The sequence below is a fragment of the Anguilla rostrata genome, chromosome 6 (genome assembly GCF_018555375.3).
Source record: "Anguilla rostrata isolate EN2019 chromosome 6, ASM1855537v3, whole genome shotgun sequence".
Classification (NCBI taxonomy): Eukaryota; Metazoa; Chordata; class Actinopteri; order Anguilliformes; family Anguillidae; genus Anguilla; species Anguilla rostrata.
The window spans coordinates 30,288,311-30,304,561 of NC_057938.1; the positions used below are offsets into that span (position 1 = coordinate 30,288,311).

A 16,251-nucleotide genomic window follows, 5' to 3' on the forward strand; every position below is an offset into this window, starting at 1 on the left:
GCAACAGTTGAGACAAGTTTTAAAAAAGATTAGGCTACCTAAATAGTTTTAAGAGTTATCACTGGAGAAAATAATAAACAGGACTAAAATACGGATCCAACAGGTTCGCTTGGACTCATAAAAATCCATTTTAATTTTGAGACAGTACTTCCCTTCCAGTACCAGTGCAAGATATTCACTTCCAAAGTTAAGAACCAGTGAGGCATGGTTTACATGCAGATGGCCTAGCCTTGGGATAGCTCTACTGCACTGCCTAGCTTAAATCCCTAATGTTAGCCAAACTACTTTTTGTAGTAAACTAAATTTTAATAGAAGGTACAGTTTATCCCACAATGAAATTGCTGAGATTTTCAGCTATACAGCTATATTTCAAAATGTTAAGTCTGACAGCACGGTTTAAATATCAGATGGCTTAAATGTGTCAAGAATCATAGTCTATATGCACTGAGGATGAACAAGAAATTATACATCAGCAATAATGAAAATGTTTCTCCATTTTTTGCACCCCTGATCCACAGTGCAGCTAACCAGTACAAGCCAAGGTTTCCTACATTTTTGTAGGCCTCCCTCACAAATACCACATATTCCACACAAACACATACACAGAAATATCCATCCATGCATGCACCGGAATAGTTTGTGGAAAAAATAGACGGTAAGTTACACTACATGGCCAAAAGTATGTGGACACCTGACATCCAACATCTCATCCAAAATTATGGGCATTAATATGTAGCCTAGCTTTATATTAGATGTTGGAGCAGGGATATGCTTCCTTTCAGCCAGAAAAGCATTAGTGAGGTCGGGCACTGATTGTGCAATTAGGCCTGGCTCACAGTTGGCTTTCCAATCGATTCCAAAGGTGCTGGATGGCGTCGAGGTTAGGGCTTTGAGTAGGCCAATCAACTTTTTCCACACTGTTCTCGACAAAGCTATTTCTATATGTACCTCGCTATGTTCCCTGGTGCACTGTCATGATGAAACAGGAATGGGCCGTCTACAAACTGCTGGGGAAGCACAGAATCATCTAGAATGTCAGTGTATACTGTAGCAATAAGATTTGCCTTTACTGGAACTAAAGGGCCTAGCCCAAACCGCAAAAAACAGCCCCAGACCAAGGGGTGTCCAGATACGTTTGTTTATGCGGTGTCCTTACAGCCTCTTAATAGCCTTCTTATATAATGGGTAAAAACATAAAATTAAAATTCCTTCAAAAACAATAATAATGTTGCTCAGTAGAAACAACAATGCACTGATCTGTGGGTATACACTTTTCTGTGACATTAACAAAGCCTTTTGAACATGTTATTGCGTGTGTGAGTGTGTGTGAGAAAGAGAGAGAGAAGACCCTGACCTGAGTGAACAGAAATATGTGAGAAACCATGCCAACTTAAAAAAACACAGGTTTTCCAGACATTTCATAAGGCTCAATCACTTAATGGTGTTATGCTCACATTTTATTAATTTGAAATATGGTTACACTTATAGTACAGGAAAAATTTATATTTTTGATCTTTCAAAAATTTTGCTTTTTTGTAGGGTTTTCATGGGGAATTGACAACCAGCAGCTTCTGCATATACGAGTTGAGCCACTTCTGTCTCTCCATGGCTGTTAACAGCTTACTCTTCTGCCGAAAAGCAGCATCATCTGCCACAACAATGTTCCTCTTTTTCTCGTTACCTGCCCATGGGGGCAAGTTTGGTGGCCTGTTCTTACTGAGCTCTGCCTCTTCGATAAGGGCCTCCATGTGTGATTGGCTGACAGGAAGCCAGGAGTCACTGGCCATCACCTGAGACTTTGGTTTGGGGGTGAAGGACTTTGGGGCTGACATCATCTGAATGCTCCAGTCATGCAGAGAGAAGGAGGGATACAGCATCTCCCACAGTGCCAATTTGGACACCTCTTGACCAATGGGAGGAGATGAGAACCTGGAAATAAACAATGAAAGAGAGCAAATTGAAAAACTTTTAAAATTATTTAACCTGTTAAAATGACAATCAATTCTGTTCTCATTTGCTATAATCTTGTAAGGCGCAACAGAAAAAAAATATTTGAATTTTTTTTACATAATACAATTTTATTATAAAATGTTCCTTTAAGTGTAGGATTCAGCATAGTATGATATGAGTTTTAAGATTAAAACTAGAGACTCATGTCCCCTACGTACCAAAATGAATTGCTTGGTCTTTGGAGGATAATAACCTAAGGGAATCAAATTAGGTAAGTAATGGCTGCTGGGAAGCTCATTATGATAAGGCACTGTTCTAGTGCATGGATGGGTTCCACAGTCTGGTATTGAATCTGGACCATGCCAGTGCTGTTAGCCCCTCCGGACACAACAAAACATCCAGGAATGGTACATTCAGCTACACATGAAGTGTCTTCTTCTGACTCATGTCTGTTATGTAAAAGATCCAACGTACAAATGGTTGTTTTACAAAAAGTTTTATCATTTTAAAGCTTTTCACCATACTGCTCTCACAAAGTTTGTGGCAAATTCACACAAACAAGAAGTGAAGCATAACTCCCAAATTTTGAATGCGAATGTGACAACTTTCACAAATGTATTTCGCTCATGGCCTCAAGGGCTTTTGACCACAGGTTTTATGCTCTATAGTGCCAACTTCAGGAAAGGCATGTTTTGTGCATTTTTTGATCATAATTCTGGAATCCTCTGGCCTGGATAAAAAAACGTGGTACCTTTAGAATCAGTAAAGAGGACTGAATAGGATTTATACAGTTAATTTCTGCCATATGTCATTTTCTGTCATTTAAAATGTTGCATTTCACAGCCAAAATGTATTCCAGAGACAATGTTCCAATATTCACAAAAAACTGGATTATGACCCTTTGGATTATGCTGATGAAAAGTTATCAAAATAATTTTTCCACACCTTTCACCATACCTCTCTCATCAATTTGTTTTTGGCAAATTCACATAAACAAGAAGTGAGGCATAACTGAATGCTTCATGTGAATGGGACAAAACCTTCACAGGTGTATTTACTGATAAAAAGTTATCAAAATAATTTTTGTAATCCAAAGTGGTTGGCCACAAATGCACTTTTAAAACTTGACATCTGGGCCAATGTCCACAAAAAACTGGATTATGACCCTTTGGAGGATATGCTGATGAAAAGTTATCAAAATAATTTTTCCACTCAAAAGCCTTTCACCATACCTCTCTCATCAATTTGTTTTTGGCAAATTCACGTAAACAAGAAGTGAGGCATAACTAAATGCTTCATGTGAATGGAACAAAACCTTCACAGATGCATTTACTGATAAAAAGTTATCAAAATAATTTTTGTAATCCAAAGTGGTTGGCCACAAATGCACTTTTAAAACTTGTGGTGAATATTAGTAAAAATACAACTTGTAATGTAAAGGAACATAAATTTTCACCTGACTGTGCTCTATGTGTACTATGTGTAGGCTACTTAAGCTTTATTACAGAGATGAGGTGTCATTCACAACAGCATCTGTCTCTTAATTTGTTTTTGTACCTCAGTCACAAGTATTTCTGCCATTCCTTCAGGCCAAACTGTGGTTGTCTATTGATTTCTCAGGCCTGATAGCCCTACAGGGGGTATTAGTTTAGTGCATCAAAAACCAAAGCAAGAGCAAACCGAACCATAGCAAAAGCATGAGCCCTGCAACTGAGTGTTTGATTCCTGGTCACGCCATTATCAGCCATGGCCAAAGCAACAATTGACTCATTCTTGGTGGGCAATGATAGGGGGCTAGTTATGTTGGTTTAATCACCCTCTATCTAGTGACACTCCTGGTCAAACCTGGCGCCTGTGGATGCACAAACCGAGAATATGCCATGTAATTGCTGAATCTTGATTCATATTTGATCTGCAATGCCTTGTTTGACAGTTTTATCCATAATAGACACACGACCCCACTCCACCCACTCCAGTATGCAATTTTCAGAATTGTGTCATTGGCAGAGCCAGGCTGAAACAGTGAGTGCAATTACTCTTTAAATACTTGTAATTCTTCCTGCTTTTGTTCATCTAGTGTGGTAACACGCTGTGTGACTGTAGGTGTGTATAACACAAAACCCGCTTTCCTTAGTTACTGTTATTAATTCTGAGAAGCTTTTACTTCAGAAAGCAAGTTTCCATAGAAAACCCATTGAGAGGACCCATGAGTTATATTAACCACTTGAGTTATATTAAGCCCCTAGTGGTCGGCACGTTGGCGTGCCGAGATTACTGAGCTCAGACATTCAGTGCTACTGCAACCAAAGTATGAGTTAAAAACAGAAACACGTTGTTTTAGTTTAATTAGTAGACGATACACGACAACCATGCCGAATACGGAGTTTCGCAGTGCCACCATTGTCGCTCTGGTCGTTCATTTACATTACATTACATTACAGGCATTTAGCAGACGCTCTTATCCAGAGCGACTTACACAACTTTTTACATAGCATTTTACATTGTATCCATTTATACAGCTGGATATATACTGAAGCAATGCAGGTTAAGTACCTTGCTCAAGGGTACAACGGCAGTGTCCTTACCCGGGAATCGAACCTGCGACCTTTCGGTTACAAGCGCAGTTCCTTACCCACTGTGCCACACTCCGTCCCCATTTAACACGCACCCCCTCCCTGCAGTCTCATCTACAACTACACCCCCCACCCATGACATAATGGACAATATTGTCTATCTGGGCATTCATAAAAATATTCTTTCACCTCTAAAAATTGTACTCCATCATAGCAACAAGATAAACCCGACAATAGCACTAAGATATGTCAATACAGCAGTGAAAAGGCTGCTCACTGAATAACGAAATAAACGAGACAATGTTTTAAAAAATGATACCATGTCATTCTACAGTCAATATCTCAGACTAAATATTGAATAAATATACAACCTTACTGTTGGTTTTACGTGTAGAGATGTCCCTTTTGTGACTGAGTGGTCATATATTGTCTTGGACAACGAGTTTATGAAATATACGCGCATCTGTGATGCCTGGGTGCCTTCAAAAATAGCTGTGCGTAATACCACACCTGTTGTTCACAGTGCTGTCGCCCTTTTTAGTACAGCCTGGCTTGACTGACAATTCATTTATTCAGTAGATGAGAGTATAAGCTTTCTAACGATGTATAACATGTCTGATTTTGCTTTTGGAATAGCGTTTTATCGGTCAGCGTAACCAATAATTTTCTTATCATCACATTCACTTACGCAGTCACTCTGGGGTAGCAGTAAAAGACGCTGCACCTAACGAAACGTTGTCAACAATTTTTCATAATTTCTTGGAGAGTACTATTATTATTGAGGACTTCTGGGCATAGCTAAGCCAAATGTTTGCTGATAGACCTTTCTGACATTGTTTTCTGGAGCAAAACAGAAGCGGATAGGACTTGATTTACTGTCTCTGTCTCTACTGAACACAGATAAAATTTCATCATTGCTATGTAAGTATTACCTCTCAAAATATTTTGGTTATATGCATTATTTTTGAAATTGAGTGTCTTTAAATAGGTTAGTGGTATTATATAATGTGGATATTTACACTATTGTAAGCGTTAGTAGTGTAATAGTTTTTGTGATGCATGCAACAGTGGTGACAAGAGTTTTGGAACATTGCCAAAACGTGGTGAATGGTTGAAAATTGTTTTCACATCTTCCCATCCCCAGCTGTCATTATGCTGAGAAATACCTAAACCATTTTTATTGATAGTATTTGAGTTTCTCTGCAAACATGTGAAAACACGCTGGAATAATAAAACAATGACGGTAAATATAGCCTATATATATAGTCCGCTTTGTTCCGTTGCTACCATAATGTACCATAATATAACACACTTTCATGTGTCTACAGCTGCAGTTTTTATTTATTATTTGAAATATGTATTATTATTCTATCTGTCTCTGAGGCGCTCTGAAATTTGCATTCTTTGCTAAGCTGAACAATGGATTGGAATATGTGTCTGACGTAGTGTTGCAGGGTATACCGAAATTTCAGCACTTTTTCGGTACTTTAACGTAAAGTAACGGTTCAGTATTAGAATTTTCCGACGTTCGGTACTTTTGGGTCAAATGTAAAAGCCAGGGAAATGTATCTCCCGCATTACTGATTGAGAGGATGAAAAGTGTAATTTGTCAGAATCTTCGCTAGATGGCAGTAGCAACTAAGGTAGCCAAGTCAGGTGACGTGCGCTTGCGCATTCATGCTTGTTGATACAGCGCAAGCTTCGACTCAGTTCACTTCAGTACCAATAGGTGTTCTAATTTGGAAATATTTTATTATAGGAAGATGCTCTATTGTTATGAAAATATGCTGTTTTCAGATCTATTTTAAAGTGAAAGACCTGTTTAAAGATTATTTAGGTTACAATTTTTTAATTTTTGAAATATATTTAATATATTTTTCTATTGTTTAGTGTTGTAACACTATAGGCCTATGCTTATTAATATGTTGAACAGGCTTCAACTTAAAGGTTGTTAATAAACCAGGTTGTTAATAAACCGTGAATTCGAAAATGAGGTCAACCCTTGTGGACATTACGTTTCTGTTCTCTTAAGGTAATTTCAGTATCGTTAGGTACCGAGTATCGAATCAGTATCGTTTCAGTTTCAAGTATCGTTTCAGTATCGTGTATAGTGATAGTAAGACTGGTATCGGTATCAAAGTCAAAATTTTGGTATGGTGACAACATTAGTCTGACGCCTTTTTTAGTTGCGGCGTGGATGCGCTGCAGCTCTACATACACGCCAGGCCATCTAAGTGTTACGACATAGTAAAGGTCTTTACAGCAAGTGGCCAGGACAGATCCATGGTGACGTAACTAAGTAATCTCTTAGCACAAAATTGACCATAAGTCATCAATATTTTATACAATCATTATGATATTCAGTAGATATGTTGGGTGCACATATATGATCATGAGGACAAAACCATTTTAAAATAGCCCCATAGGGGGCGCAATAGTGCCAATGCTTGGACCCCTCCCAAGCCCGCTTGCGGCTTTAATTTTGAAAATATTATTCAGCTGATATGGTTTTCTGGAGTAAGTCAGAAGAGGAAAGCGACAGCATTGATTCTCTGGAGGAGGATGTCTGTGAGCATGGATTTAATATTTGATATGTACACTACCGGTCAAAAGTTTTAGAACACCCCCATTTTTTCAATTTTATTGAAATTTAAGCAGTTCAAGTCCAGAGAATGACCTGAAATGGTACAAAGGTGAGCGGTAAAGTGCAAGAGGTAAAAAAAAAAAAAGTTTAGGTTACCAAAAACTGAAGAATAATGTAAATTTCAGAGTTTATTTATTTGTACAATATTGCACTGCAGAAAGTAGTATATTGCTATCATAATGGCGAGAAAAGGCAATTAACAAAGGAAGAAAGACAGACCATTATAACTCTTAAAAATGTAGGTCTTTCCTTTAGAGAAATTGCAAAGAAAGCCAACGTGTCAGTGAGTACAGTTTCCTACTCCATCAAAAGGCACTTGGAAACCAGAGGAAACTCTGACAGGAGGAGGCTCGGCAGACCCAAAGCCACAACAGAATCAGAAGTTTCTGATAGTCAACAGCTTGCGTGATAGGTGGCTCACAGGACAACAGCTTCAAGCACAGCTTAACAGTGGTCGAAGTAAGCAAGTCTCAGTTTCAACTGTAAAGAGAAGACTTCGAGCTGCAGGTTTGACAGGTCGAGTGGAAGTACAAAAGCCATTGCTAAAATGGCAAAATAAGAAAAAGAGGCTTGCCGGGGACATGAAGCACCGGCAGTGGACTACTGAAGACTGGAAGAAGCCCAAAGGAAAAATATTTTCCTCAGGATAGTCTTTTCTTTAACTCTTAAGAAAGTAATAAGATCTCAATTGTACATCTTTTTGAGATCACTTCAATCTGAATTGTTGCTCCTAAGACCCCCTTAGGAGAAAAGATGAGATAATGAGAGAATGAATTTGAGACTTCAGTAAGACAAATGGATATTGAATTGAGATGCGGTTGTTTCTCATGAGGTCACTATAAGAAAACTGAGACATATTTGAGAAGAATTGTGAGATCCTAGGAGTCATAGCTGAGTTTTCTTTGAGCTCTTTCTCTGATCTCATGGTCCCATGTTCAGGAGACTTAAATTAGACTTATTTAAGATCATTTAGAGATCTCTTGTTTTGATCAGAGTAAGACATAAATGAGATTATATGTGGTTGTTTCTCCTGAGCTGAATTTGAGAAGTAGGAGAAAAATCCTTTGGTCTCACCTTAGTATTAAAAATAGCCCATTTGTGTCTAGGAGAAATATAAGAAACAACTATGAGATCTCTTCTTGGATTTTGCTTTCCTATGGGAGGTCTTATGGACTGATGAATCAAAATTTGAAATCTTCGGTACATCACGCAGGGTTTTTGTATGCTGCCGAGTAGATGAAAGGATGGTTCCTCAGTGTGTGACACCAACTGTCAAACATGGAGGAGGAAGCGTGATGGTCTGGGGCTCTTTTGCTGGATCCATAGTCGGCGACATGCACAGAGTAACTTGTACCCTGAACCAAAAGGGCTACCACAGTATTTTGCAGCACCATGCAATACTCTCTGGTCTATGCCTAGTTGGTCAGGGGTTCATCCTACAGCAAGATAATGACCAAAACATAACTCCAGGCTATGTCAGAATTAACTTAAAAGAAAAGAACAAGACAGTAGGCTTGAAATCATGGAATGGCCAGCACAGCCTCCAGACTTAAACCCCATCAAGCTGGTTTTGGATGAACTGAACAGAAGGGTGAAAGCAAAGCAACCTACAAGTGCAACACATTTGTGGGAAGTTCTGCAACAGTGTTGGGAAGAACTTTCCAAATAATATTTGATTTCCGTTATAGAAAAAATGCCACGAGTGTGTTCAGCTGCTATACCTGTAAAAGGTGGCTACTTTCATGAGCAGAAAATTTATATAAAATTGTGTTAAACAGTACAGTTCCATGATTTCTTTTTTAAGAATTTTCATCTCCAATTGCTTATTTGTTCTATGCTTTAATTTCAGAGTACATTCAGACAACTGCGTAAATTTCAATAAAAATGGGAAAAATGGAGGTGTTCTGAAACTTTTGACCGGTAGTGTAAGTATTACTGTTCAAAATATTTCAGTCATACATGTTATTTTTTTATTTGAGTGTCTTTCAATAAGTTAGCACTATTTTCTAATGAGGACACTGCAGCCTAACAATTCTGTAGATATGTCGTGTTATGTTTCATGCACCTATTTGACGTGAAGCTGGAACATGGTCAAAACTTTTATGACGGTGGAATATTGTTTTAATGTCGCCCCATACCCATGCAACAAGTTATTACATACTGTAGAATACAGACAAAGCATACAAGAGTGAATGATTACAAATTTAGATATGTGCACCACAGTGTATCACAATGTTTGTGCATTATTTTTTACTGTTATCAATATTTCATCTTAAATGTTCCATCATAATGGAGAACCTTTATATGCTTCATACTAGACAAAAAGTATTTTATTCATTTTTGAAGGGATTATGGACATGTCTTTAGACCTCTGTACTGGTGGAAAGATGTACTGGTTGTTCCCACTTGAACATTATGCAAAAGTGCGTTTCTTGAGTGAAAACAGTTGATTTGTAGTGAAATACATGATTATATTATGATTTCCTGCAATGCACAATGTAAACATTTTGGATAGCTTTAGAGACACTAAGGGACACCAGGGCACATTGCTTACTTTTTGCTTTTTACATCTTTAGCACTTCTGCATATCTGTCATAGTTGTGCCTTTTCTGTTACAGTTATTCCTTTTTTGGTTGCCAGATGGCAGCAATTCACATCTTGGTACCGTGTGTTCATTTGTCTCATTGCTTTCTCCTCTTTCATTCAATCATTGTGTTCATTTATTCTATCATTGTGTTCACCTGTGTCTCGTTTTCCCTCTCCTCTATTTAAGCCCTGTGTTTTCCTAAGTCCCTTACCGGATCCTACTGTTGTGTTCCCTAGTTGTGTGCCCCTGCGTTTCATGTATTTCGAGTTCCCTGTATTTCAAGTTTTTCAAGCTTCCTGTATTTCGAGTTTCTCAAGTTCCCTGTATTTCGAGTTTCTCTGGTTGTTATCTTGTTTTCGAGTCTTTCTAGTGTTTTTGAGTTCCTCTTGTCTCTCTCTTCCTCTTGAGTTCTTCTTGTCTTTTGGAAGTAAAGTCTTTGTTTAAAACCTACCTTTTGGGCTTCCAATGTTTTTTACTCTGCACTTGGGTCCTAACACAACAATCCCTGACAATATCACCCTCAGAATCTGCACACTGGTGGGCAAGGAGTTAATGATCCAGTTAATGTATAGTTTTATACAGTATATGGGATGTCTCAGTATTTCATTACAAACTAAAAAAAGAACAACTTCATTTTTGCATGCATTTTCACCAAGATTTGTGGTGCTTTACTTCCACCTAAATTATGAATAAAAACTAATCTATGTTAGTATTGTAAATGGTACAAATGTCTTGCTTCATTTAAGCGATTTTCGATCTGTGATGCTCACACCTGGAGTGATAAAGCTTTAAATTAGGCACCCCCTAAATGGGCAAGGATTGGCCAGATTTTCCATCTGCACAATGGGGTTAAGCTGGTTAACTGGGAACCAATTTCATTTCCATGGAAATCACGCATTGTGTGCTGTAACTGCACAAATGACTGCAAAAACTGTAAGCTAAAAACTTTACGATTACTTTTTGAGGTAGAAAAAACATCCCTGACACACGAAGGGATTGACTTGTATTTGCAGCTACGGACTTTATCAAATTGAACACAGACAACCCCCTTGTACATCAAGTGACTCCTGGGGACATTATAGTGCAGTGCCTGTAATTAATTTCACGGTAAACTTGAAAAAACAGCTTTAATTTCCTATCTAACTAGCCTAAAGGTGGCTACAGTTACCATATTAAACCAATGCTTACTGTACTTACTGTGCTCGACCAGTTGAGACTGTATGCATGCAATATACGATATGCTTCCTGGTAATCAAATCAAATACATTTTGTATCATCTTTATTTCTTTTTCTTTGTACTCCCACCTCCTTAGAAGTCAGAGTTGTGTAGGCAATTTTTCTCTCTACGTCATATTATGTAGGTGAGCCTAATGTTAATGGCTCTCCATAGTCAAGGTTACCAGGTGCCTCAAAATCCTATATTTCAAGCTGGTTACACAGATAGGAATCTGGCAAAAATCTAGAGTTGACATTAGAACTTATATGTAGCTAACGGGGAAAAGTTTTATTAACGTCAATGTTAGCTAGCTCTTATCTCATCCATGGATCTCCTATGTCATCCAGATGTTGACAACAGGGACATCAGTACGCAGGGTTATATTAATGATATAACTAATAATAGCTAATCTTTGCTCCCAGTGAGCATACTGTTTAAAAAAAATTTTTTTAGTTTTGATATTCAGATACAACTCATTTTATTTTCAATCCTCTTATGAGGTAATGATTTTGAACAAAAGCTTAATGGACTCCATACTGGTTAGCAATCATTGCTATGACATGAGCATACTGATTTGTGAATCAGCATGCCACAAGGTGGCTCAAAACAAGCTTCCAGACATAGAAAGTGAAGAGAAAAATGGGGATAAAGCACAAATGAGCTGTGATTATGCTAAGAAAAGTGGTTATCAGTTCTTGGAATCAGTTCCAGAAAGTTTATTGCATATGAGTGAGTGTAGGTTTTGGCCTTGTTCATAGATCCATCCATCAATCCATTTTATAACTGCTTAGTCCAGATCAGGGTCACAGTGGCAACAGGGCATTCAGAGCAGCCAGGACATCGCTATCTCCAGCGACTTCTGCTAACACATCCCGGGGGATCCCAAGGTGATCCCAGGCCAGCTGGTGGATATGATCCCTGCAGCATGTCCTAGGTCCACCCCTAGGTCCCCTCCCAGGTGGTCGTGCCCAGAACACCTCCAAAGGGAGGTGCCCAGGAGGCATGGTTATCAGATGCCCGAACTACCTCAACTGAATCCTGAATTCAATGCGGTGGAGCAGTGGCTCTGCTTTGAGGTCCACCAGAATAGATGAGCTCCTCACCCTATCAAGGAGAGTAAGCCCTGCCACCCTACAGAGAAACCCCATTTTGGGTGTTTGTATTTGCCATCTCACTCTTTTAGTCACTACCCATACCATATGATCACAGGGACGAAGGGACGAAGATTGACTGGTAAATCGAGAGCTTTGCCTTTAGGCTTAGTTCCTTCTTAACGACCACCATCCAATACAATGCGTGCATTACTGCAGCTACTGAATCTAGAAGGCGGTCGATCTCCGAATCGCTTTTTCCCCTCACTCGGGAATAAGACCCTGAGGTACTCCTCCATCTGGGGCAGTTGCTCCCCCCTCACTTGAAGGGGGCAAGCCATCTTTTCTGGGAGAGGACCATGGCCACAGACTTGGAGGTGCTGTTCCTCATCCCGACTGCATCACACTCAGCTGCAAACCATTCTAGTGTACACTGAAGTTCACAGTACAACAGGATGACATCAACTGCAAACAGCAGAGATGCCTCTCCTATGTCCCCAAACTGAACACACTCCATACATTGGCTGCGCCTTGAGATCCTGTCCATGAATACCAAGAACAGGAGAGGAGACAAGGTGCACCCTTGGCAGACTCCGCTCATACTTTGAACAAGTTTCACTTAATGCTGAGAATGCAGACACAGCTCTAGCTCTGAGTATACAGAGACTGAATGGCTTGCAATAGCAACCCCGGCAGCCCATACACCCGTTGCACCTCCCACAAGATACCCTGGGGAACACATAGTCTTATCCCTTCTACAAATCCACAAAACATACATGGATAAGCATACTCCCATGCCCCCCAAAATATCTGTGAGAGGGTAAAAACCTGTTCTGCATTTCTGCAGCCTGGAATAAACCCGCATTGTTCCTCCTGGATCTGGGGTTTGATTATTAATTATAGCCTCCTTTCCAGCACCTTAGCATAGTCTTTCCCAGGGAAGCTGAGGAGTATGATTACCCGATAATTGGAACACACCCTTCAGTCCCCTTTATTAAAGATGGGGACCACTTCCCCTGCCACTCCAAGGGCACTGTTCCTGACTTCCATGCGACATTGAGCATTTGTGTCAGCCACAACATGCCAACAACATCCAGACACAGGTTCATAGGTTGTGTTTTTGTGAAGTTAAATTCCACAATTGGTTAGTAAGATCCCTGACAAGATTGCATGCAAAATACTGAATCATTTCCCTTCATGGAGGACACTTTCCCCACCTTTTAGATTCATATGCAACTCTGCTAGTGGGGTAAAATGAAGCAGACCATCATCTTTGTAACTGATTGTGAAAGATTGTGTAAGATTTTGCAGTTGTGCACCATTTCACCAATAGTGCTTGGACCCCGCCAACTGTAATCAATTCTCTTTGGAAACATAAAACAAGCTTGTCAGGAAGGTGGAACAATTATTATGGGTGACTTCAATTACCCCACTATTAATTGGGAATTGATGACAAGGAAAAAATAAGGAAGAATTTGTAGATGTTATAAATTACTTTTTTGTCAGTCAGCCTACAAGAGGGAAAGCAATTCTGGATCTGGTGCTATGTAATGATCCCCACAAAATTTAGCCTCAGGGGAATTGTGCCACTTGAGACTAGCGATCATTTTGCAGTTAGTAAGGCCTCTATGGCCAGAAGTTTTTATTTTAGAAAAAACTGTCATGTTCTGTGGTTTGTCTGTGTTTCCCTGTTTGGGCCGCCAGGTGGCGGCACTTCAGTTTTTAGTTCTGTCCTTTTACCCCGTTTAATTGTATTATTGTTTTCAATTATTCTATTATTGTTTTTGGGTTGTCTCGTTTTCCCTTCTCTCTCTGTGGCCTGATTGTTCATTGTGCCCTCCTGTGTCTCGTCAGTGCCGTGTCTATTTAAGTTCCCTTCTCCCTGACTCAGGTGCTGGATCCTTGTTTGTTTGTGTGTGCCTGATTGTGTTTCTGCCCTGCGTGTTTCCTCCTGAGAGTAGCCTCCTGTGTTCTTGCCCACGTTCCGTTTTTACGTGCTTCTGGATTTCTAGATTTTCTTTGTTTCCTGAGTTTTGAAAATTTTCTTTGTGTTTTCTAAGAGTTGCCCTGCGAGGCCTTTTGTTCCCTTTTGTTCCGGATTTGTTTGTTCTGTTTCTTAAGTAAAGTCTTTGTTTCTTACCCGTTCAGAGTTTTGAGTTTTTTTCCCCTCACTCTGCGTTTGGGTCCTAACCCCCCACTACCCTGACAAAAACAATTATAAAAAGATGTGAACAAATTCAAGCAAGTGTTTTGACTTATGTTATATACTTGAATTTCCAAAAAAACATTTGATAAGGTAACACAAGAGGCTGCCGTATTTCAGAGTGGATTCGGAACATACAGCTTAGAACACAAAGAGTAGTAGGAGGGATATTATCTGAGCAGGAAACTGGGAAGTGGAGGCCCACAAGGATCGGTTCTGGGACCACTGCTCTTCCTCATTTATATCAATGACCTTGACAGGGACATATAAAGTACATTAGTCAAATTTGCAGATGATACAACACTAGGGGATCCAGCTAATAGTCTGGAATCTACTAAAGTAATCCAATAAGATCTAAACAAAATCCAGAAGTGGGGGGAAACCTAGCAAATTTAATTCAATCTCATAAAAAAACGTTTTCAACTTACAAAAATGCCAAGTTACTCACACATACAAGACATACACTGTCTATAAAATCTAGGCCTGCCATTAAAAGTGTTGATATCAAAATGATGCCAAGTTACTGTACTACAAATAATATAGGCTATCTTGCCTCACTGAAATTAAATAAGCTGTATACTAAAGCAATACTACCAAATGTTTCCTCAATTGTTTCAAGTCACTTAAAAAACACAGGCCCTGTGTTTTTTAATCTCACCATTTTACAATGTCATTCAAAACTTTGTGTCACATGAAAGTGTCAAATATTTCTAATTGCCTCATGCAACACAAAAGTGCTGGTGAATACCTACAAGAACCATATTCCTCCAGAAAACATATGTTTATACTTGCTTGTCAACTTAATTTTACTAAATGTACAAGTTCTTGTGTATGTGGTACTTACAATAAATACTGCATGTAAAATACATATTTGTACATACATACATAGAATACTTCATCCCCATAGGCACATTTCCCTCACAGCATGTTACATTCACATTTACGAACAAACATTTATACTAAGAAACATACAATCATTCACGCAATAGAAAGGCTGGGTATATACATACCAATACAAATTGGACATATTGACGCCTATTCAATCAATCGTCAAGGAATTGAATTAGTGAGGAAAAAAGCAGGTTAAAGAAACTTGCTCAAGGCGGGGGGAGCCTATGATGTGACTTTGATCACTCAGCCACGAACGGACTAGGTGTTGAGACTGGAAATGTTTTAGAGTAAAAAGATATGGCTATTTTGCGTGTGTGTATGTGAGATTTTGATTGGGTCGTGTAGGTGAAGGATTGGCTGGTGTTGGTAAAATGTGCAAATGTGCAATGTTGGAATGTACAGAATTTAATGTTTTTAAGAGCTGAGTGTCTGTGGCTGTTGTGGTTATTTCTGTGTGGAACCCTGAAAAGTGCCTAACTCTTGGTGCTGTATAGGTATGGGGCATGTGATCCTAACTGACCTAAGACAGGGAATGTTTACTAGGATTAAATGTCAGGAATTGTGAAAAACTGAGTTTAAATGGATTTGGCTAAGGTGTATGTAAACTTTCGACTTCAACTGTACTATCTAGTCTGTAGGGAATCAGAGCACTAGGTACAATTTAGTCAGGAAAATGGCGAGCATTGTTGGGCTGAATGGCCTGTTCTCATCATGTTATGTTTAATGTGTATTATACTGCAAAGTAAGAAATTATAGCTGAAATGTATCATGCCTATAATCTCTTGACCACTGCTAATACTAATGTATGTAAATCTTCTGATAATACTGATACAGTGTTGTAAGCCTTTGCATGTGAAAAAAGAAACAAACCATTGCCATTAAAGTACCTGTAACTTTTAACCCTCCTGTTATGTTGCGGGTCAAATTGACCCTTTTTATTGAAGTTTGAAAATCTAGGAAAAATACTTAAAATTATTTTTTCAGTATGAAACTTCTTCTACTGGCCTTAATTAGTGTAATCAACATTTTAAATGAAAATGGTTCATTTCATGTATTTGCAAACCCCCCCTGTATGGGGATTGACCCGGGAACATTT

General features: G+C 39.0%; 1 protein-coding gene across 1 annotated transcript in view; it reads right to left on the reverse strand.

Annotated features, from left to right (window-relative positions):
- Positions 1-1,439: 1,439 nt before the first annotated feature.
- pth2 (parathyroid hormone 2) overlaps positions 1,440-16,251 on the reverse strand; it is a 37,141-nt gene continuing 22,329 nt past the window's right edge. Inside the window, exon 3 of the mRNA XM_064341107.1 lies at positions 1,440-1,929. Within this exon, the coding sequence (XP_064197177.1) occupies positions 1,545-1,929 (385 nt within the window). The 3' untranslated portion in view covers positions 1,440-1,544. The remainder of the gene's footprint in view (positions 1,930-16,251) is intronic.